This window comes from Salmo salar, chromosome 23, assembly GCF_965601325.2.
Source record: "Salmo salar chromosome 23, fSalSal1, whole genome shotgun sequence".
In the NCBI taxonomy this organism is placed as follows: Eukaryota; Metazoa; Chordata; class Actinopteri; order Salmoniformes; family Salmonidae; genus Salmo; species Salmo salar.
In genome coordinates this window covers 44,991,443-45,012,791 of record NC_138313.1, presented here as the reverse complement: position 1 = coordinate 45,012,791, position 21,349 = coordinate 44,991,443, and the positions used below count along the sequence as shown (strand labels likewise).

General features: G+C 42.9%; 2 protein-coding genes across 5 annotated transcripts in view; both read right to left on the bottom strand.

Moving 5' to 3' along the window:
• LOC106584724 (centrosomal protein of 152 kDa-like) overlaps positions 1-12,194 on the bottom strand; it is a 52,882-nt gene extending 40,688 nt beyond the window's left edge. Inside the window, exons 1-3 of the mRNA XM_082968164.1 lie at positions 11,811-12,194; positions 11,495-11,610; positions 910-1,019 (exon numbers count right to left, since the gene is read on the bottom strand). Coding sequence (XP_082824290.1) covers positions 910-1,019; positions 11,495-11,581 — 197 coding nt within the window. The 5' untranslated portion in view covers positions 11,582-11,610; positions 11,811-12,194. The remainder of the gene's footprint in view (positions 1-909; positions 1,020-11,494; positions 11,611-11,810) is intronic.
• Positions 12,195-12,455: 261 nt separating this feature from the next.
• On the bottom strand, positions 12,456-18,723 carry LOC106584722 (COP9 signalosome complex subunit 2). Of its 4 annotated transcripts, none has more exons than XM_014170247.3 (13): positions 18,409-18,723; positions 17,887-18,000; positions 17,724-17,801; positions 17,331-17,456; positions 17,098-17,187; positions 16,775-16,897; positions 16,172-16,346; positions 14,597-14,775; positions 14,331-14,383; positions 14,051-14,148; positions 13,785-13,867; positions 13,620-13,678; positions 12,456-13,291 (listed from the first exon to the last, which is right to left on the bottom strand). In XM_014170247.3, the coding sequence occupies exons 1-13, from the start codon at positions 18,475-18,477 to the stop codon at positions 13,147-13,149; spliced, it is 1,392 nt and encodes a 463-aa protein (XP_014025722.1). In that variant the 5' UTR covers positions 18,478-18,723; the 3' UTR covers positions 12,456-13,146. The 4 variants fall into 4 exon arrangements, with proteins under 4 accessions (XP_014025722.1, XP_014025723.1, XP_014025724.1 ...); XM_014170248.3 differs by having other exon boundaries at positions 18,424-18,722; XM_014170249.3 differs by having other exon boundaries at positions 16,820-16,897; positions 18,409-18,720.
• Positions 18,724-21,349: the final 2,626 nt, after the last annotated feature.

The window sequence follows — 21,349 nt, the reverse complement described above, 5'->3', positions numbered from 1 at the left end:
GCTGCTACTACTACTATTCTCCCTCTGCTGCTGCTACTACTACTATTCTCCCTCTGCTGCTGCTACTACTACTATTCTCCCTCTGCTGCTGCTGCTGCTACTATTCTCCCTCTGCTGCTGCTACTACTATTCTCCCTCTGCTGCTGCTACTACTATTCTCCCTCTGCTGCTGCTGCTACTACTATTCTCCCTCTGCTGCTGCTGCTACTATTCTCCCTCTGCTGCTGCTGCTACTACTATTCTCCCTCTGCTGCTGCTACTACTACTATTCTCCCTCTGCTGCTGCTACTACTATTTTCCCTCTGCTGCTGCTAATACTACTATTCTCCCTCTGCTGCTGCTGCTACTATTCTCCCTCTGCTGCAGCTACTACTATTCTCCCTCTGCTACTACTATTTTCCCTCTGCTGCTGCTACTACTACTATTCTCCCTCTGCTGCTGCTACTACTACTATTCTCCCTCTGCTGCTGCTACTACTACTATTCTCCCTCTGCTGCTACTACTACTACTATTCTCCCTCTGCTGCAGCTACTACTACTATTCTCCCTCTGCTGCAGCTACTACTACTATTCTCCCTCTGCTGCAGCTACTACTACTACTACTACTACTACTACTACTACTACTACTACTACTATACTCCCTCTGCTGCTACTACTACTACTACTATTCTCCCTCTGCTGCTGCTGCTACTACTACTATTCTCCCTCTGCTGCTGCTGCTACTACTACTATTCTCCCTCTGCTGCTACTACTACTACTACTATTCTCCCTCTGCTGCTACTACTACTACTACTATTCTCCCTCTGCTGCTGCTGCTACTACTATTCTCCCTCTGCTGCTGCTGCTACTACTACTACTATAGTCCCTCTCTATTTCATCTCTGTCTCTGGCTGAAAATAAATAACCTTACCTGTCCCGTGTGTCTGTGTTGCTGCAGGCAGAGCAGTCCAGCTCAGGAGAGGAGGAGTCTCTGCTGTCCTCCAGCATGTCATCAGGCAGGTCAGTGAGCAGCTTGTGGAGCTAGAGAAGAAGAAACAACACGTCATCAGGCAGGTCAGTGAGCAGCTTGTGGAGCTAGAGAAGAAGAAACAACACGTCATCAGGCAGGTCAGTGAGCAGCTTGTGGAGCTAGAGAAGAAGAAACAACACGTCATCAGGCAGGTCAGTGAGCAGCTTGTGGAGCTAGAGAAGAAGAAACAACACGTCATCAGGCAGGTCAGTGAGCAGCTTGTGGAGCTAGAGAAGAAGAAACAAGGGGATATGATTCACTGTTCTGTAGTTACCTTGGTTACAGAGTTATACAGTGACAGTCTAGGAAAACAGTGGGGGCAACCGCTCAAATAGTTCAACGAATTCCCTCAGCCAGGAGTCTCAGGAGTTATAGAAAACCTGGAGAATGTTCACAGGACTGCTTAAAAGATAAGTATTTATTTCTAAACAAACAAATGCCAATTTTTAAAGTGCATCTCTCCTCCAAAATCCAACATGTGAAAAGCATTTTTCCATTTTCACTGTAGTCATTTCTGATTTGACACAAACTGTAAGGAGCAAATAACCTCCAGCGTGGAGATAAACAAGCCAGCGTGGAGATAAACAAGCCAGCGTGGAGATAAACAAGCCAGCGTGGAGAAAAACAAGCCAGCGTGGAGATAAACAAGCCAGCGTGGAGAAAAAGCTTAGCTCCTCCTCACCTAATGTCCAACAGAAAGACAGCAACTCTTCACTACGTCAGGCGTCATGCCCAGGCGAACAGACTCTCACGACAGGTTTCCCTGACAGCCATCAACATAAATACACGTGCTCTACACGACCCAGAGCGACAGGGAGCCCTGAGTGAAGAGTAAGGCTGAAAACGCACCCTTTTCCCTTTAGTTGACTTACTTTCTGACCAGCCATGCTCAAAAAGTTACTATACAGGAAATAGGGTGCCATTTCAGTATGGAGCCCGAGTAGACTGTAGCCTGGAGTAGACTGTAGCCTGGAGTAGACTGTAGCCTGGAGTAGACTGTAGCCTGGAGTAGACTGTAGCCTGGAGTAGACTGTAGCCTGGAGTAGACTGGAGTAGACTGTAGCCTGGAGTAGACTGTAGCCTGGAGTAGACTGTAGCCTGGAGTAGACTGGAGTAGACTGTAGCCTGGAGTAGACTGTAGCCTGGAGTAGACTGTAGCCTGGAGTAGACTGGAGTAGACTGTAGCCCGAGTAGACTGTAGCCCGAGTAGACTGTAGCCTGGAGTAGACTGTAGCCTGGAGTAGACTGTAGCCTGGAGTAGACTGTAGCCTGGAGTAGACTGTAGCCTGGAGTAGACTGTAGCAGACTGTAGCCTGAAGTAGACTGTAGCCTGAAGTAGACTGTAGCATGAAGAAGCCCCGAGTAGACTGTAGCCTGAAGTAGACTGTAGCCTGAAGTAGACTGTAGCATAAAGTAGACTGTAGCATAAAGTAGACTGTAGCATAAAGTAGACTGTAGCATAAAGTAGACTGTAGCATAAAGTAGACTGTAGCATAAAGTAGACTGTAGCATAAAGTAGACTGTAGCATGAAGTAGCCAGAGTAGACTGTAGCCTGAAGTAGACTGTAGCATGAAGTAGACTGTAGCATGAAGAAGTCCGAGTAGACTGTAGCATGAAGTAGACTGTAGCATAAAGTAGACCGTAGCATGAGGCAGACCGTAGCATGAGGCAGACCGTAGCATGAGGCAGACCGTAGCATGAGGCAGACCGTAGCATGAGGCAGACCGTAGCATGGGGTAGACCGTAGCATGGGGTAGACCGTAGCATGGGGTAGACCGTAGCATGGGGTAGACCGTAGCATGGGGTAGACCGTAGCATGGGGTAGACCGTAGCATGGGGTAGACCGTAGCATGGGGTAGACCGTAGCATGGGGTAGACCGTAGCATGGGGTAGACCGTAGCATGGGGTAGACCGTAGCATGGGGTAGACCGTAGCATGGGGTAGACCGTAGCATGGGGTAGGCCTCTAACCTGAGTAGGCCTCTAACCTGAGTAGGCCTCTAACCTGAGTAGGCCTCTAACCTGAGTAGGCCTCTAACCTGAGTAGGCCTCTAACCTGAGTAGGCCTCTAACCTGAGTAGGCCTCTAACCTGAGTAGGCCTCTAACCTGAGTAGGCCTCTAACCTGAGTAGGCCTCTAACCTGAGTAGACTCTAACCTGAGTAGACTCTAACCTGAGTAGACTCTAACCTGAGTAGACTCTAACCTGAGTAGACTGTAGCCTGAGTAGACTGTAACCTGAGTAGACTGTAACCTGAGTAGACTGTAGCATAAAGTAGACTGTAACATAAAGTAGACCGTAGCCTGAGTAGACTGTAGCATAAAGTAGACTGTAGCATAAAGTAGACTGTAACCTGAGTAGACTGTAGCATAAAGTAGACTGTAACCTGAGTAGACTGTAGCATAAAGTAGACCGTAGCCTGAGTAGACCGTAGCCTGAGTAGACCGTAGCCTGAGTAGACCGTAGCATAAAGTAGACTGTAACCTGAGTAGACTGTAACCTGAGTAGACTGTAGCATAAAGTAGACTGTAACATAAAGTAGACCGTAGCCTGAGTAGACTGTAGCATAAAGTAGACTGTAACCTGAGTAGACTGTAGCATAAAGTAGACCGTAGCCTGAGTAGACCGTAGCCTGAGTAGACCGTAGCCTGAGTAGACCGTAGCATAAAGTAGACTGTAACCTGAGTAGACTGTAACCTGAGTAGACTGTAGCATAAAGTAGACTGTAACATAAAGTAGACCGTAGCCTGAGTAGACTGTAGCATAAAGTAGACCGTAGCCTGAGTAGACCGTAGCCTGAGTAGACCGTAGCCTGAGTAGACCGGAACAGGAAAAGGCATAGACAGCTACTTACTTCCCATAAGGACTGTTGGATGTTCCTCACATTTTCCACTGTGTCCTCAATCATAGGACGCATATCCCCAACCAGAGCAGGACTCACTAAAATGTCCCACTCAGGGAGTTATCAACAGAAGTGAGGAAACACATCTACTTCAGCTCCATTCCAGTCTGGTCTCGTCACACAGAGGATCATTCTTGTGCGACGATGAAACATTCGAAGGCAAAACGGCCAGACATGTTCTAGGCTAGCCTTGTGTTCCCAGTCAGATGACTCTATTGTTGGCTCTCACACATCATACAGCCTGGTTAAGTGGAGCAGACAAACAGTTTTCACATGACTGACTTGTTGCGCATAACAGCCTCCTGTACGTACAGCATAGAAGCAAAAATGTAGTCAGTTCTCTGTAGAATAAATGCAGTTTTTTAACGCAATGTTAATCCAATGATAATCCAGTCCAGTCAGGGCTTCAATAATCCATCCAAGCTTGATCTAGTCTAGTAAAATGCAACTCTGCTGTTTTATAATCCATAGAGTGAGAGGTCTGGTCTAGTCAAATCTAGTTGAATGCAACTCTGCTCTAGCTTCACACTACAGAGAGTATGAGACAGACAGAGAGAGACATTATGAAGTTTCACTTTTTAACAAAAGAGAAAATACAGAGCAGAGCTAGCTTCAGTATGACAACAGGCTGCCTGCCTGGGTCATTAATATCCCAGCACAGGTAACAGGTTCAGGGTTGAACAGAGCAGAGCTAGCTTCAGTATGACAACAGGCTGCCTGCCTGGGTCAATAATATCCCAGCACAGGTAACAGGTTCAGGGTTGAACAGAGCAGAGCTAGCTTCAGTATGACAACAGGCTGCCTGCCTGGGTCATTAATATCCCAGCACAGGTAACAGGTTCAGGGTTGAACAGAGCAGAGCTAGCTTCAGTATGACAACAGGCTGCCTGCCTGGGTCAATAATATCCCAGCACAGGTAACAGGTTCAGGGTTGAACAGAGCAGAGCTAGCTTCAGTATGACAACAGGCTGCCTGCCTGGGTCAATAATATCCCAGCACAGGTAACAGGTTCAGGGTTGAACAGAGCAGAGCTAGCTTCAGTATGACAACAGGCTGCCTGCCTGGGTCATTAATATCCCAGCACAGGTAACAGGTTCAGGGTTGAACAGAGCAGAGCTAGCTTCAGTATGACAACAGGCTGCCTGCCTGGGTCAATAATATCCCAGCACAGGTAACAGGTTCAGGGTTGAACAGAGCAGAGCTAGCTTCAGTATGACAACAGGCTGCCTGCCTGGGTCAATAATATCCCAGCACAGGTAACAGGTAACAGGTTCAGGGTTGAACAGAGCAGATGGCTGAGAGGTGAGTAACACACTGACATCTGTTTGGAGCAGGCGGTGTCTTAGAAACACAAAAACGCCAGGCTATATCATAAGGGCTTACCTTCCTCAAGATTCCCACTGACCCACAGTACAGATACACTACTGAAGAGATTCCCACTGACCCACTGACCAGATACACTACTGAAGAGATTCCCACTGACCCACTGACCAGATACACTACTGAAGAGATTCCCACTGACCCACTGACCAGATACACTACTGAAGAGATTCCCACTGACCCACTGACCAGATACACTACTGAAGAGATTCCCACTGACCCACTGACCAGATACACTACTGAAGAGATTCCCACTGACCCACTGACCAGATACACTACTGAAGAGATTCCCACTGACCCACTGACCAGATACACTACTGAAGAGATTCCCACTGACCCACTGACCAGATACACTACTGAAGAGATTCCCACTGACCCACTGACCAGATACACTACTGAAGAGATTCCCACTGACCCACTGTACAGATACACTACTGAAGAGATTCCCACTGACCCACTGTACAGATACACTACTGAAGAGATTCCCACTGACCCACTGTACAGATACACTACTGAAGAGATTCCCACTGACCCACTGTACAGATACACTACTGAAGAGATTCCCACTGACCCACTGACCAGATACACTACTGAAGAGATTCCCACTGACCCACTGTACAGATACACTACTGAAGAGATTCCCACTGTACAGATACACTACTGAAGAGATTCCCACTGACCCACTGTACAGATACACTACTGAAGAGATTCCCACTGACCCACTGTACAGATACACTACTGAAGAGATTCCCACTGACCCACTGTACAGATACACTACTGAAGAGATTCCCACTGACCCACTGTACAGATACACTACTGAAGAGATTCCCACTGACCCACTGTACAGATACACTACTGAAGAGATTCCCACTGACCCACTGTACAGATACACTACTGAAGAGATTCCCACTGACCCACTGTACCAGATACACTACTGAAGAGATTCCCACTGACCCACTGTACCAGATACACTACTGAAGAGATTCCCACTGACCCACTGTACAGATACACTACTGAAGAGTGGGGCAGTGTGACCACAGATGATTTCTGCCTAAAAATACCACAATATTAGAGATGATGTCATGACACATTTGCCGGATGACAAGACCGACCCAGACCCTCTTCAGTAAATCTAAAGAACATGTCTATCTACGTTCGACAATCATAAAAAATAAAAATAAAACTTAAAATCAGACATTTCACTGTCTATGCTCAACCTTGGCAAAGCCCATGCATTCCAAAGAGAAGTTAATTAACATCACTTCAAATGAGCCCTGACTAACGTGGTTATTAAATATGCTGATTAAGTGCGTTGGCATAGCTACTGTTTTTCAGTGTCCACATCACTAAGGCTCTATCATGGTCCACAGCACACACACACCAACACAGTCCTGAAGAGGGCACGACAACTAGAGGTCGACCGATTATGATTTTTCAACGCCGATACCGATTATTGGATGCCCCCAACAACAAAAAACGGTACCGATTAATCGGCCATTTTTTTTATTTTTTTTATTTGTAATAATGACAATTACAACAATACTGAATGAACACTTATTTTAACTTAATAAAATACATCAATAAAATCAATTTAGCCTCAAATAAATAATGAAACATGTTCGATTTGGTTTAAATAACACAAAAACAAAGTGTTGGAGAAGAAAGTAAAAGTGCAATATGTGCCATGTAAGAAAGCTAACGTTTAAGTGCCTTGCTCAGAACATGGGAACATATGAAAGCTGGTGGTTCCTTTTAACATGAGTCTTCAATATTCCCAGGTAAGAAGTTTTAGGTTGTAGTTATTATAGGACTATTTCTCTCTATACCATTTGTATTTCATATACCTTTGACTATTGGATGTTCTAATAGGTACTTTAGTATTGCCAGCCTAATCTTGGGAGTTTATAGGCTTGAAGTCATAAACAGCGCAATGCTTGAAGCATTGCGAAGAGCTGCTGGCAAAACGCACGAAAGTGCTGTTTGAATGAATGCTTACGAGCCTGCTGATGCCTACCACCGCTCAGTCAGACTGCTCTATCAAATCATAGACTTAATTATAATATGATAAAACAAACAGAAATACGAGCCTTAGGTCATTAATATGGTCGAATCCGGAAACTATCATCTCGAAAACAAAACCTTTTTTCTTTCAGTGAAATACGGAACCATTCCGTATTTTATCTAACGGGTGGCATCCCTAAGTCTAAATATTCCTGTTACATTGCACAACCTTCAATGTTATGTCATAATTACGTAAAATTCTGGCAAATTAGTTCGCAACGAGCCAGGCGGCCCAAACTGTTGCATATACCCTGACTCTGCGTGCAATGAACGCAAGAGAAGTGACACAATTTCACCTGGTTAATATTGCCTGCTAACCTGGATTTCTTTTAGCTAAATATGCAGGTTTAAAAATATATACTTGTGTATTGATTTTAAGAAAGACATTGATGTTTATTGTTAGGTACATGTTGGAGCAATGACAGTCCTTTTTCGCGAATGCGCACCACATCGATTATATGCAACGCAGGACAGGCTAGATAAACTAGTAATATCATCAACCATGTGTAGTTAACTAGTGATTATGATTGTTTTTTATAAGGTAAGTTTAATGCTTGCTAGCTACTTACCTTGGCTTCTTGCTGCCCTCGCGTAACAGGAGGGCTCCTCGTGGAGTGCAATGTAAAGCAGGTGGTTAGAGCGTTGGACTAGTTAACCATAAGGGTTGCAAGATTGAATCCCAGAGCTGACGAGGTAAAAATCTGTCGTTCTGCCCCTGAACAAGGCAGTTAACCCACCGTTCCTAGGCCGTCATTGAAACTAAGAATGTGTTCTTTACTGACTTGCCTAGTTAAATAAAGGTGTAAAAAATAAAAATCCCAAAAAACCGATTATTATGAAAACTTGAAATCGGCCCTAATTAAAATCGGCCATTCCGATTAATCGGTCGACCTCTAACGACAACACCTGTTCCACACTCAGGATGCTGAAAAGATTTGGCATGGGCACTCAGATCCTCAAAAGTTCTACAGCTCCCCCATTGAAAGCATCTTGAATGGCTGCATCATCACCGCCTGGTACGGCAACTACTTAGCATCCAACCGCAAGGCGATATAGAGGGTTGTAGAGCGTATGGCCCAGCACATCACTTGGGCCAAGCTCCCTGCCATCCAGGACCTCTATACCAGGCGGTGTCAGAGGAAGGCCCAAAAGATTGTCAAAGACAATCCAATTCATAAAATGTTCTCTTTGCTACCGCATGGCAAGCGGTACCAATGCACCAAGTCTGGAACCAACAGGACCCTGAACAGCTTCTACCCACAAGCTAGCATAGCAAGATAAGATAGATAAGATAGATAAGTACCAGGGTTTTTATTTGTACTATTTTCTATATTGTAAAACAATAGTGAAGACATCAAAATTATGAAATAACACATATGGAATCACGTAGTAACCAAAAAGGAATTTAAAAAAAATCTAAATATATTTTAGATTTTTGATTCTTCAAAGTAGCCACCCTTTGCCTTGATGACAGCTTTGCACACTCTTGGCATACTCTCAACCAGCTTCACCTGTAATTATTTTCCAACAGTCTTGAAGGACTTCCCACATATGCTGAGCACTTGTTGGCTGATTTCCCTTCACTCCAACTCATCCAAAACCTTCTCAATTGGGTCAAGGTCAGGTGATTGTGGAGACCAGGTCATCTGATGCAGCACTCCATCACACTCCTTGGTCAAATAGCCCTTACACAGCCTGGAGGTATGTTGGGTCCTGTTGAAAAACCTGATAGTCCCACTAAGTGGAAACCAGATGGGATGGCGTATCGCTGCAGAATACCTGTGGTAGCCATGCTGGTTAAGTGTGCCTTGAATTCTAAATGAATCACTGACAGTGTCACCAGAAAAGCACCCCCACACCTCCTCCTCCATGCTTCATGGTGGGAAACACACGTGGAGATCATCCGTTCACCTACTCTGCCTCTCAAACACACAGCGGTTGGAACCAAAAATCTTAAATCTGGACTCAAACGACAGATTTCCACCAATCTAATGTCCATAGCTTGTGTTTCATGGCCCAAGCAAGTCTCTTCTTATTATTGGTGTCCTTTAGTAGTGGTTGCTTTGCAGCAATTCGACTATGAAGGCCTAATTCACACAGTCTCCTCTGAACAGTTGATGTATCTGTTACTTGTAGAGGTCGGCCAATTATGATTTTTCAACGCCGATATCGATTATTGGAGGACCAAAAAAAAGCCGATGCCGATTAAATCGACACACACACACACACACACAATGACAATTACAACAATACTGAATGAACACTTATTTTAACTTAATATAATACAGCAATAAAATCTATTTAGTATCATAAATAATGAAACATGTTCAATTTGGTTTAAATAACGCAAAAACACAGTGTTGGAGAAGTAAAAGTGCAATATGTGCCATGTAAAAAAAAAAATGAACGTTTAAGTTCCTTCCTCAGAACATATGAAAGCTGGTGGTTCCTTTTAACATGAGTCTTCAATATTCCCAGTTAAGAAGTTTTAGGTTGTAGTTATTATAGGAATATTTCTCCCTATACAATTTCTATTTCATATACCTTTGACTATTGGATGTTCTAATAGGTACTTTAGTATTGCCAGCCTAATCTTGGGAGTTGATAGGCTTGAAGTCCTAAACAGCACCGTGCTTCAAGTATTGTGAAGAGCTGCTGGCAAATGCAGGAAAGTGCTGTTTGAATGAATGCTTACGAGCCTGCTGCTGCCTACCACCGCGCAGTCAGACTGCTCTATCAAATCATAGACTTAATTATAATATAATAAACACACAGAAATACGAGCCTTAGGTCATTAATATGGTCAATTCCGAAAACAAAACGTTTATTCTTTCAGTGAAATACGGAACCGTTCCGTATTTTATTGAACGGGTGGCATCCCTAAGTCTAATATTGCAGTTACATTGCACAACCTTCAATGTTATGTCATAATTATGTAAAATTCTCCTCGTGGAGTGCAATGTAATCGGCGTCCAAAAACGCTGATTACCGATTGTTATGAAAACTTGAAAATTGGCCCTGCCGATGAATCGGTCGACCTCTAAGTACTTGAACTCTGTGGAGCATTTATTTGGGCTGCAATTCCTGACGTGCAGTTAACTCTAATGAACTTGTCCTCTGCAGCAGAGGTAACTCTGGGTCTTCCTTTCCTGTGGCGGTTCTCATGAGAGCCAGTTTCATCATAGCGCTGGATGGTTTTTGCAACTGCACTTGAAGAAACTTTCAAAGTTCTTGAAATGTTCCAGATTGAACATGTCTTAAAGTAATGGACTGTTGTTTCTCTTTGCTTATTTGAGCTGTTCGTGCCATAATATGGACTTGGTCTTTTACCAAATAGGGTTATCTTCTGTATACCAACCCTACCTTGTCACAACACAACTGATTGGCTCAAACGCATTAAGTAAAGAAATTCCACAAATTAACGAGGCACACCTGTTAATTGAAATACATTCCAGGTGATTACCTCATGAAGCTGGTTGAAAGAATGCCAAGAGTGTGCAAAGCTGTCGTCAAGGCAAATGGTGGCTACTTAGAAGAATCTCAAATAAACAAATCTAAATATATTTTCTAACACTTTTTTGGTTACTACATGATTCCATATGTGTAATTTCATAGCTTTGTCTTCACTATTATTCTACAATGTAGTAAAAATAGAATAAGAGTAGGTGTCCAAACCTTTGACTGGTACTGTATACAGTACCAGTCAAAGGTTTGGACACACCTACTCATTCCAAGGTTTCAGAGTAGTAGCAGCTACACTTCGATAAATAAGAACACCATGATCAAGAACAGATAAAAAAAAATTAAAAAAAGGTTGACTGAATTATCTGCTTCCTACTCCAAGGATTCAATAATCTTAGCTAGAGAAGGAAGCCTTGAAATGGGCCGATAATTATACATATCACCACTATCCCCGCCCTTACGGAGTGGCAGCACGTCTACTATCTGCGAAAACACTCTGAATTGAGGTCACAATGAAACCATTGCCAGAAAACATAGTAGCAACACTGTTTCATAGGCACATGATACATTTCTGATCCACTCGTCTTGCAGAGGTACGTTACTACCCTAGCAACAAGCAAGTTTATCAACAAAAATAGCATAGTCTGTGTGTGTTAGAGAGAATGACAGAGTATTTCGTACCTCTTGCTCTCGGGCATAGTCCTCTGGGTCGTATTCCTCCTCCTCATGTTGAGTTTGCAGAGCAGCACTATCAAAGTCGATGGACATGATGATCAGTACTAATAGTGAGAGAAGAGCTGAGAAAGCACAAGAGAGCGCAGATGTTCATGACGTGGCTGTGTATTTGATTGACAGTGAGAGCGGAGGGCTCACACAAACCACACACACCTCGTATCCGAAACATTGTCATTATGCCCTTAGTACGACGCCGAACGAGCTAACGTTAGTCAATTAGTTTTAAGAGTGATCAAAACAGTCCACTCACTGATCACCTTACCTTTTGATTTGAAGTACAAGTGGATATCCGATGATAAATGGTTGTCAGCGAGGACAAAAAAAAAATCAAATGTAAAACGTTACAAAACAGCAGATACACATGATGCTGGGCAATAAATGATCGGACTGGTTAGCTAACATTAGCTAGCTAACATAGCAACCATTTACCAGAAAACAAACAAAGCATCGAACGACTGGCATGACGGGCACAGTTACCTAATAACGTACTAGCCTGACAAGAGTACAGTTTTGTTAACAGTTGCCAATCAGAACAAAACGGTTGCGTATATATCATGAACAACAAAAGATAGCTATCAATCTGGCAGGTTAATAATAGTAATGAACTTCCTGTGTTTCGACTCGCGCGCCCAAACAGCGGCATAAACTCTCCGTCGCTGATTGGTGAATTCAACAAGCGTCATCAAACGACCCCCACCAATGGCCATGCTCAAACACAGATGGGGGGGGGGGGGGGGGGTTTGTTGTTGCCAACAGCCAAATCACCAACCTGGAAGTGAAAGAAAATAGTGCTTTGGGACGATTTGTAGAGATGTTTGCTGAAGTATGATATTTACAGAAGATGAGTTTCCTCCACATGATTTGCAAAAATATGTTAAAAAAAAATATTTCAGAAGTGACACCATAGGAAGGTACAATTTATCGTTTATTATTCATTAATAAAACAGAAAAGCTGAAATTGTTTGACAACAGTGTCAAAACAATGTACCATATGAAACATGGACCTACATTAATGAAATACTGTATAGAGCGCTGGATATTTTACAGAAAAGGGCATGCTGATTTTGACATGGAACATGCTCAACCTTAATATTAGAAATAATTTGTTTTCACGGAAGGCGGAGGACAGACATGTCCTTTCACTATAAGAAATGTACATAAGTGGGATTTTACAATCCTCTATCTGTACAATGGCCATCGTTTTCTAATAGAAATTATAAATCGGTTGGTTTTAGGCCGCAAGGGCCGATTTCCCAGACACAGATTACGCCTAGTCCAACTCCTAAACCCAATAAAGCATTCTCATTGAGCATGCTTCTAAATCCTGGACTAGGATTTATCTGTGCCCGGGAAACTGGCCCAAGGCCATGAAACACAAGCTGGCACCTCTGATCTCCATTTTAAATGATCAGTCACATAATAAGTGACAGTACGTTTGCCAATGGAAGCTTCGAATATCATCAATCCTATAGATGAAAATACTGAATGTAGCCTACTGCTACTGTAATCGAGATGAATTGGGTTAACTCGCTCCTTCAAGTTGAAATACCCCCAACATCGAATGGTTAACTTTTCAGTTACACTACTGACTACTCTGATTAGGCCAGTTTGCTGACGATTGCCTGGTTGAGAGTATTCAGCTGATTCGTCCATTTATCTAAAGCCATGTATCGGGCTCCGTTCCTCTTCTGGTGATCCAGCTCCAACAGTTGGTTGACTTGGTCGATGCGGCCGTTGATCGTGCTGACAGGTATAAGAAGAAAAGTTCAATAGAAGGTCAATGATGGTAAATTCACAAAACTGTGGTGCATTATTGTTTTATTTAACCTTTATTGAAACTTTATTTAACTAGGCAAGTCAGTTAAGAACAAATTGTTATTTACAATGACGGCCTACTCCGGCCAAGCCCTAACGACGCTGGGCCAATTGTGCGCCGCCCTATGGGACTCCCAATCACGGCCGGATGTGATACAGCCTGGAATCGAACCAGGGTCTGTAGTGACACCTCCAGCACTGAGATGCAGTGCCTATAGACCGCTAAGCCACAATGATGTAACAACATGCAATTTACCTGTCTAGAATGCACTGAACAAGAAGGCTTTCCACGTCGCAGACATCAATGTTCAATTCCTGAAAAGAGACAAAAATGTTATAATGACCTTCAAATTTAGAGAACATTTTTGCTTTTTTCAACAACAACAAAAATGCCAGAGACAGGTCGTTGTAGTGATCTTACCTTGGAAATAAAAGGTATGTGTATTCTCGTGTAAGGCTTGATTAATTTGACGAGCACTTGTGTTCTTATGTTTCGTAATAACTCTGAAAGACAAAAGAAAGGAAATAAATTATTAAATAGAAGGAATTTTCAGTAACACTTTACATGCCACCAGGCATAAGGATTTTTAACTTGCTTATAAGCTTGTTACTACTTACTAATATGTTTGTGTTTTGACGATGGCATTAACCAAATACATCAGTCTGAAAATGATGTCTAGACCATACCTTCTATATGTTCCCTTATGAACGGATCATCCATTATGTTACTGTGATTGGTCTTCAGAATCTTCTCAAACTCTGTGATGTCATTGTTCTGGTAGGAACTGGAGGGGGAGTGGGGGGGGGGGGCAGAATAGAGCATTGGTTTCCATTCAGTAATCAGACAGTGTTCATACAACACAATGTAGACAAACAGTGTGTAGACAAACGGTGTGTAGACAAACAGCCAAAGCAAAACTCTTCCCAGAAAGGTTAGATTGGAATAGTGAATGAGATGTAGTCTTACCTGACCAAGTTTGTCATTGCAAGAATGTCTGGATCATTTTTATAGGGTTTAGCCTAAGAGAAACAAATGTCAGCATGAGTAAAGATACTCAAACATTATGAAAGATGCACCAATACAACGCACATCACCATGTTCACTAAAATATGAATGAATTTACTTAATTAGCAGGTTATAATATTGTGACAGGGCCCTACGTTTTAAATCTGGGTCTGGGAAACCATCCCTAAGAGAGACTCATCTCTTATCACTAATGAGACCTTTCATACCTCCTGGGAGTCGAAGGGGTTGATTCCAGACTTCATCAGCATGTTGGCCAACACCAGGTACTTCAGACAGGTGGTCCGTCGAGGACTTCCTGATTCATCGTAGTTCTTAAACGCCTCGAAGAAGTCTGTGTGAGCCTTCTCAAACTCCCCTTCTCTCAAATGCATTTTCCCTCCACACTCTTCAGAATACAAAACAAGAGAGAGACCAAACGACATGGTCAGGGATCATTTCCTAGAAAATCAACCATGGTCCTGAAAAAGGACACTCTGTACTTGCCTCCTACTTAAAATACATTAGAGGACTACGTCAGAGGGAAGGGACCTTGGGTCTTCTCCTCCAATGTGTTTTGAGAACGAAGCAAGAATGCAAGAAAAAAGGGAAAAACCCTTGACAAAGAGCCCATGAATGTGTGTCTGGGTTATAAAGTTTTTTTTATTTATTTTATTTAAACTCGGCAAGTCAGTTAAGAACAAATTCTTATTTTACAATGACGGCCTACTCAGGCCAAACCCTGCCCTAACCCGGACAACGATGGGCCAATTGTGCGCCGCCCTATGGGACTCCCGATCACGGCCGGTTGTGATACAGCCCGGGATCGAACCAGGGTCTGTAGTGACGCCTCTGGCACTGAGATGCAGTACCTTAGACCGCTGCACCAGTCAGGAGCCTAAGTTATATAGTTACGGTGTAGGTAGAGACGTGGTTATATAGTTAAGGTAGAGACGTGGTTATATAGTTAAGGCAGAGACGTGGTTATATAGTTAAGGTGTAGTGAATGAGATGTGGTTATATAGTTAAGGTGTAGGTAGAGACGTGGTTATAGAGTTAAGGTAGAGACGTGGTTATATAGTTAAGGTAGAGACGTGGTTATATAGTTAAGGTAGAGACGTGGTTATATAGTTAAGGTAGAGACGTGGTTATATAGTTAAGGTGTAGGCAGAGACGTGGTTATATAGTTAAGGTGTAGGTAGAGACGTGGTTATAGAGTTAAGGCAGAGACGTGGTTATAGAGTTAAGGCAGAGACGTGGTTATAGAGTTAAGGTGTAGGCAGAGACGTGGTTATAGAGTTAAGGTGTAGGCAGAGACGTGGTTATAGAGTTAAGGTGTAGGCAGAGACGTGGTTATAGAGTTAAGGTGTAGGCAGAGACGTGGTTATATAGTTAAGGTGTAGGTAGAGACGTGGTTATATAGTTAAGGTGTAGGTAGAGACGTGGTTATAGAGTTAAGGTAGAGACGTGGTTATATAGTTAAGGTAGAGACGTGGTTATATAGTTAAGGTAGAGACGTGGTTATATAGTTAAGGTAGAGACGTGGTTATATAGTTAAGGTAGAGACGTGGTTATATAGTTAAGGTAGAGACGTGGTTATATAGTTAAGGTAGAGACGTGGTTATATAGTTAAGGTGTAGGTAGAGATGTGGTTATAGAGTTAAGGTGTAGGTAGAGACGTGGTTATATAGTTAAGGTAGAGACGTGGTTATATAGTTAAGGTGTAGGTAGAGACGTGGTTATATAGTTAAGGTGTAGGTAGAGACGTGGTTATAGAGTTAAGGTGTAGGCAGAGATGTGTCTACCTCTGATGACTCCCATGATGAGAGGGTGAGGGATGGCAGACTTGATGTGTAGAGACTGTTCATACAGGGCCTTCAGCTTCTTGTTGTTCTTCTGGGCCGTATACATCTGGATCTCCAGAGCATAGATCTCCAAGAGCTGGGTGCCTTTCTTCAGGTCATCCTCACCGTCATCCGTCTATACACCAAGACAGAACATGGGACAAATACTAATCATCCGTCTATACACCTAGACAGAACATGGGACAAATACTAATCATCCGTCTATACACCAAGACAGAACATGGGACAAATACTAATCATCCGTCTATACACCTAGACAGAACAAATACTAGAGATATAATTCCACAGACACTTGAGGAGAAACAGGGAATTCTAGATTTCCACAATGGTTCCACAGCCATACTAGCCCAGCCGCAGATCTGTTTGTGCTGTCTTGACTCCTGTGGTCATGACAACAGCTATAGAAGTTGTCTATACAGCGCAAACAGAACTCAGACCGGGCTACAATGATACAATACAGTTCCAATCTACTGTCACTAAGAACACACAAGAATGTTTTTTCATTATGATGTTATAATGCTGAATTAGATTTGGTGGTAAAACCTCTGTGAAAACCTCTGATTGCATTGATGAGGAGTGTTTCTTCACCTGACAGGACTGGTGCAGCTGTCTCAGGATCTTCTGAAGCTTACCATACTCTTCTCTCTCCAGGTACAACTTCCCAAGCTAAACAACATACAGGACAAACCGAGGAGGAAACCAAATCACACAAGTATCAAAGTCACTGTCTCCATATAAATGATATGCCACTTGCCACATATGTTTTTTGCATTGTATAAAATGTTAATTATGATGATATTGTGGATGGAATTAATGACATAAGAAAAATATATAACTTTACGTATTATCTTTAAAATGAATCATACCTTAGTGTTGGTTTTAAACCAAAGCCTGTCATTTTTGGCATCCTTTAATGCATCCAATGTGGTTTCATAAAACTCTTGCAGCAAGTCCATCTTAAAAAAAAAAAAAATGTAAAAATATTTCCCTTCTCTTCAAACATTCAGTTTGTTCGGACTATTTTCCAAAATTGTAAAGCTCAGATGATCACAGAATCAATATTGTTAATTGATTGATAATTTGATGTTGCGAACGATACCTGCTTAGACGTAGAGATATAATCAAGGATGGAGTTGATGGATTTCTCGGAGTAGTTTCGTGTAACTGCACTCCGAATGTATGTTAACAGCTGCTTGTACCTGTTCATCATTTCAGGGAAATTCATCTGTGTGTGTGTGTGTGTGGGGGGGGGGGGGGGGGCAAATTAAAGAAATGTAATTCAAAATACAATTTTATGCTCCCATAATATGGTATTTCTTTACAAAATATTATCACATTTGATCAGAGATGTCGCATAAAGTAGGCTGTTCATATTTATGAATACCTTGGCTACTCCTACAGTATGCCTGTCAGACAATAGTTGTAGGTAGCCTACATGTAATATTTCAGAGACTATTTTTGGAGACTTGTGAGACTAATGTCTAATGCTTACCAGTTTGAAATTCATCTTTATCATCTGTTTCAGAGCTTTGAACCCCCATTCTCCTTTCTCGCCCTCTAGCTCCAAGACCTGGGGTTCAGAAAGAGGCATTTAATAAATGGACAGACATTGACATGGTGTGCGTGTGTGTGTGCGTGCGTGTGTGATAACTAACTTTCTGGAAGCTGCTGAGAGCTGCTTTGGGGTCATCCTCCTTCAGGGCCTTTGAATTGTAGTACTGATTCTCCAAATCAACATTGGGCTCAGAGTTGCTGTCCTCTGAGTATTCCTGAAATCACACAATTCATCATCAATGCAGTTTACAAGATCAACACCCACTGTTGTGTTGACATTCAGCTAGCCAGCTAGCTAGCTCATGATGATGTGTGTTGTTTTGTCATGGTGATTTGTAAAGCAAACAGCTGGATCATGTAACGGTGCAAACTGTATAGCAACCATTAGTTGCAGTATGTGAACAAATCATTGCAAACAAAGCTAGCTAACTAACTACGCAATTTAGCTGTCAATGATATGAGCACCAACAACAGCTACAGTAACGTAGCTGAGAGTAATAGGTTAGCTAGCTAAAGTTAGCGGAGTGGAGTGCAACGTGGAATGTTTACGCTGGTTATCTAGCTAACTAGCTAGCTAAATACGCTGTATATGGTAATCAGCTACAATATCCATATATATTTACTTCGGAGGAGTTTACCAGATCATAATCCTCTTCATCATCGCACATGAAGTCATCTTCCATATCAGACATCTTGACTACGAAGCTAACTAACTCGACAGCAAACTTGCTAATGGTACAAGCGTAGGTGCATCGCTGGAGTGACTCTTTTAAATAGGAGTGTGGAGAGAAGTAGGGAGCACTGGTGAGAGGATCATGCTAGCTAGCTAGCTAGCGGTAGGCAGCAGAGAGTCGCAGTTTGTTCAAGCTCCAACGTTATCCGCCACCAATGCCTTTCTGCGCAACGTGAACGTCAGCCTGAATCGTGATTCCTATGAACTGGAACCTTTTTTTCTTCTTCTACTCTTCCGTGTTGTTACGTTTCGTTACAATGAATATGTTAACACCTGGTCTAGAAACAGTTTTTTGTTTAACTGAAAGTGTTTGAGGTTGTGGTTTTGGTAGGAAGAGCTGGTCGTAGATCAGCAGTTCAAAAATATCCAGGGACCCGCTTATAAAAGTCAGCAGATAAACACAGCAAAAAAAGAAACGTCCCTTTTTCAGTACCCTGTCTTTTAAAGATAAATCGTAAAAATCCAAATAACTTCACAGATCTTCATTGTAAAGGGTTTAAACACTGTTTCCCATCCTTGAACCATAAACAATTAATGAACATGCACCTGTGGAACGGTCGTTAAGACACTAACAGCTTACAGATGGTAGGCAATTAAGGTCACAGTTATGAAAACTTAGGACACTAAAGAGGCCTTTCTACTGACTCTGAAAAACACCAAAAGAAAGATGCCCAGGGTCTCTACTCATCTGCGTGAACGTGCCTTAGGCTGCAGATGAGGACTGCAGATGTGGCCAGGTCACTACATTGCAATGTCCATTACTGTGTGACGCCTAAGACTGCGCTACAGGGAGACAGGACGGACAGCTGATCGTCCTCACAGTGGCAGACCACGTGTAACAACACCTGCACAGGATCGGTACATCCGAACATCACACCTGGTACAGGATGGCAACAACCGGAACGCACAATCCCTCCATCAGTGCTCAGACTGTCCGCAATAGACTGAGAGAGGCTGGACTGAGGGCTTGTAGGCTTGTTTTAAGGCAGGTCCTCACCAGACATCACCGGCAACAACGTCGCCTATGGGCACAAACCCACCATCGCTGGAGCAGACAGGACTGGCAAAAAGTGCTCTTCACTGACGAGTCACGGTTTTGTCTCAACAGGGGTGATGGTCGGATTCGCGTTTATCGTCAAAGGAATGAGCGTTACACCGAGGCCTGTACTCTGGAGCGGGATCGATTTGGAGGTGGAGGGCCCGTCATGGTCTGGGGCAGTGTGTTACAGCATCATCGGACTGAGCTTGTTGTCATTGTAGGCAATCTCAACGCTGTGCATTACAGGGAAGACATCCTCCTCCTTCATGTGGTACCCTTCCTGCAGGCTCATCCTGACATGACCCTCCAGCATGACAATGCCACCAGCTATACTGCTCATTCTGTGCATGATTTCCTACAAGACAGGAATGTCAGTGTTCTGCCATGGCCAGCGAAGAGTCCGGATCTCAATCCCATTGAGCTCGTCTGGGACCTGTTGGATCGGAGGGTGAGGGCTAGGGCCATTCCCCCCAGACGTGTCTGGGAACTTGCAGGTACCTTGGTGGAAGAGTTGGGTAACATCTCACAGCAAGAACTGGCAAATCTGGTGCAATCCATGAGGAGGAGATGCACTGCAGTACTTAATGCATCTGGTGGCCACACCAGATACTGACTGTTACTTTTGATTTTGACCCCCCCCCCCCCCCCTAATTGTCGTACCTGAGTAAAAGTAAAGATGCCTTAAAATAAAATGACTTGAGTTTATGTCTCATTTGTTGAATCTTGCTATGTTCATACAAATATTTACACATGTTAAGTTTGCTGAAAATAAACTCAGTTGACAGTGAGAGGATGTTTTTTTGTTTTTGCTAAGTTTAGTATTGGTGTGTTTCAATCTTTATCTTCAGTATAGTAGGCTACCCTGGCTAGATTTGGGGATTTACCACTAGTCTAAAAACAACCGGTTGGTATTTGGTTTGAAAACAATGGCCGCCAAAGACAAAGATTCTGATAAGTGCAAATGAAAGGTGAGTTATGATAGTGATAATTGTCTACATACTATATTGGTCATTACAGTTGCTAAAACTATCAATGCATGTATTATACATGTATAGTAAGCAACACTAAGACAGTTTTGTACTCAACTCACTCCCTGAATTGTTCATTCATTTTCATTTTCCCGATGTATTGTATTCCTAGGTTGCAAAATCTGAAAGATGCCTTTGAGAAAAAGTATGAAAAGTTAGGTGAATCTTCTCTTTTATGCACGAGCTTGTGGAAGAGTCAATCTAATAGGTATGTAAACATATGTATAGATGCTGCTATAAGCAGAAATGCATAAATACAATATAAAGACAGGTGATGATTGATTAATGCATTGTTGGGTTTAGAGCTGGCAAGAAAGGCATTTCACCGTGACATTAACTTGAAACTTGATGTACAGTAAAACATAAATCAATGTTATCCCTTATAAGGGCTATAAACCGTAACTGTATGTCTTCATTTCAATAAGCATTTTTCTACAGCTGGCCATGCTTTCCACCTGGCTACCCCTACCCCGGTCAACGGCACTGCACCCCCCACAGCAACTCGCCCAAGCCTTCCCCATGTCTCCTTCTCCCAAATCCAGTCAGCTGATGTTCTGAAAGAGCTGCAAAATCTGGACCTATATAAATCAGCCGGGCTAGACAATCTGGACCCTTTCTTTCGAAAATGATCTGCCGAAATTGTTGCAACCCCTATTACTAGCCTGTTCAACCTCTCTTTCGTGTCGTCTGAGATTCCCAAAGATTGGAAAGCAGCTGCGGTCATCCCCCTCTTCAAAGGAGGTGACACTCTTGACCCAAACTGC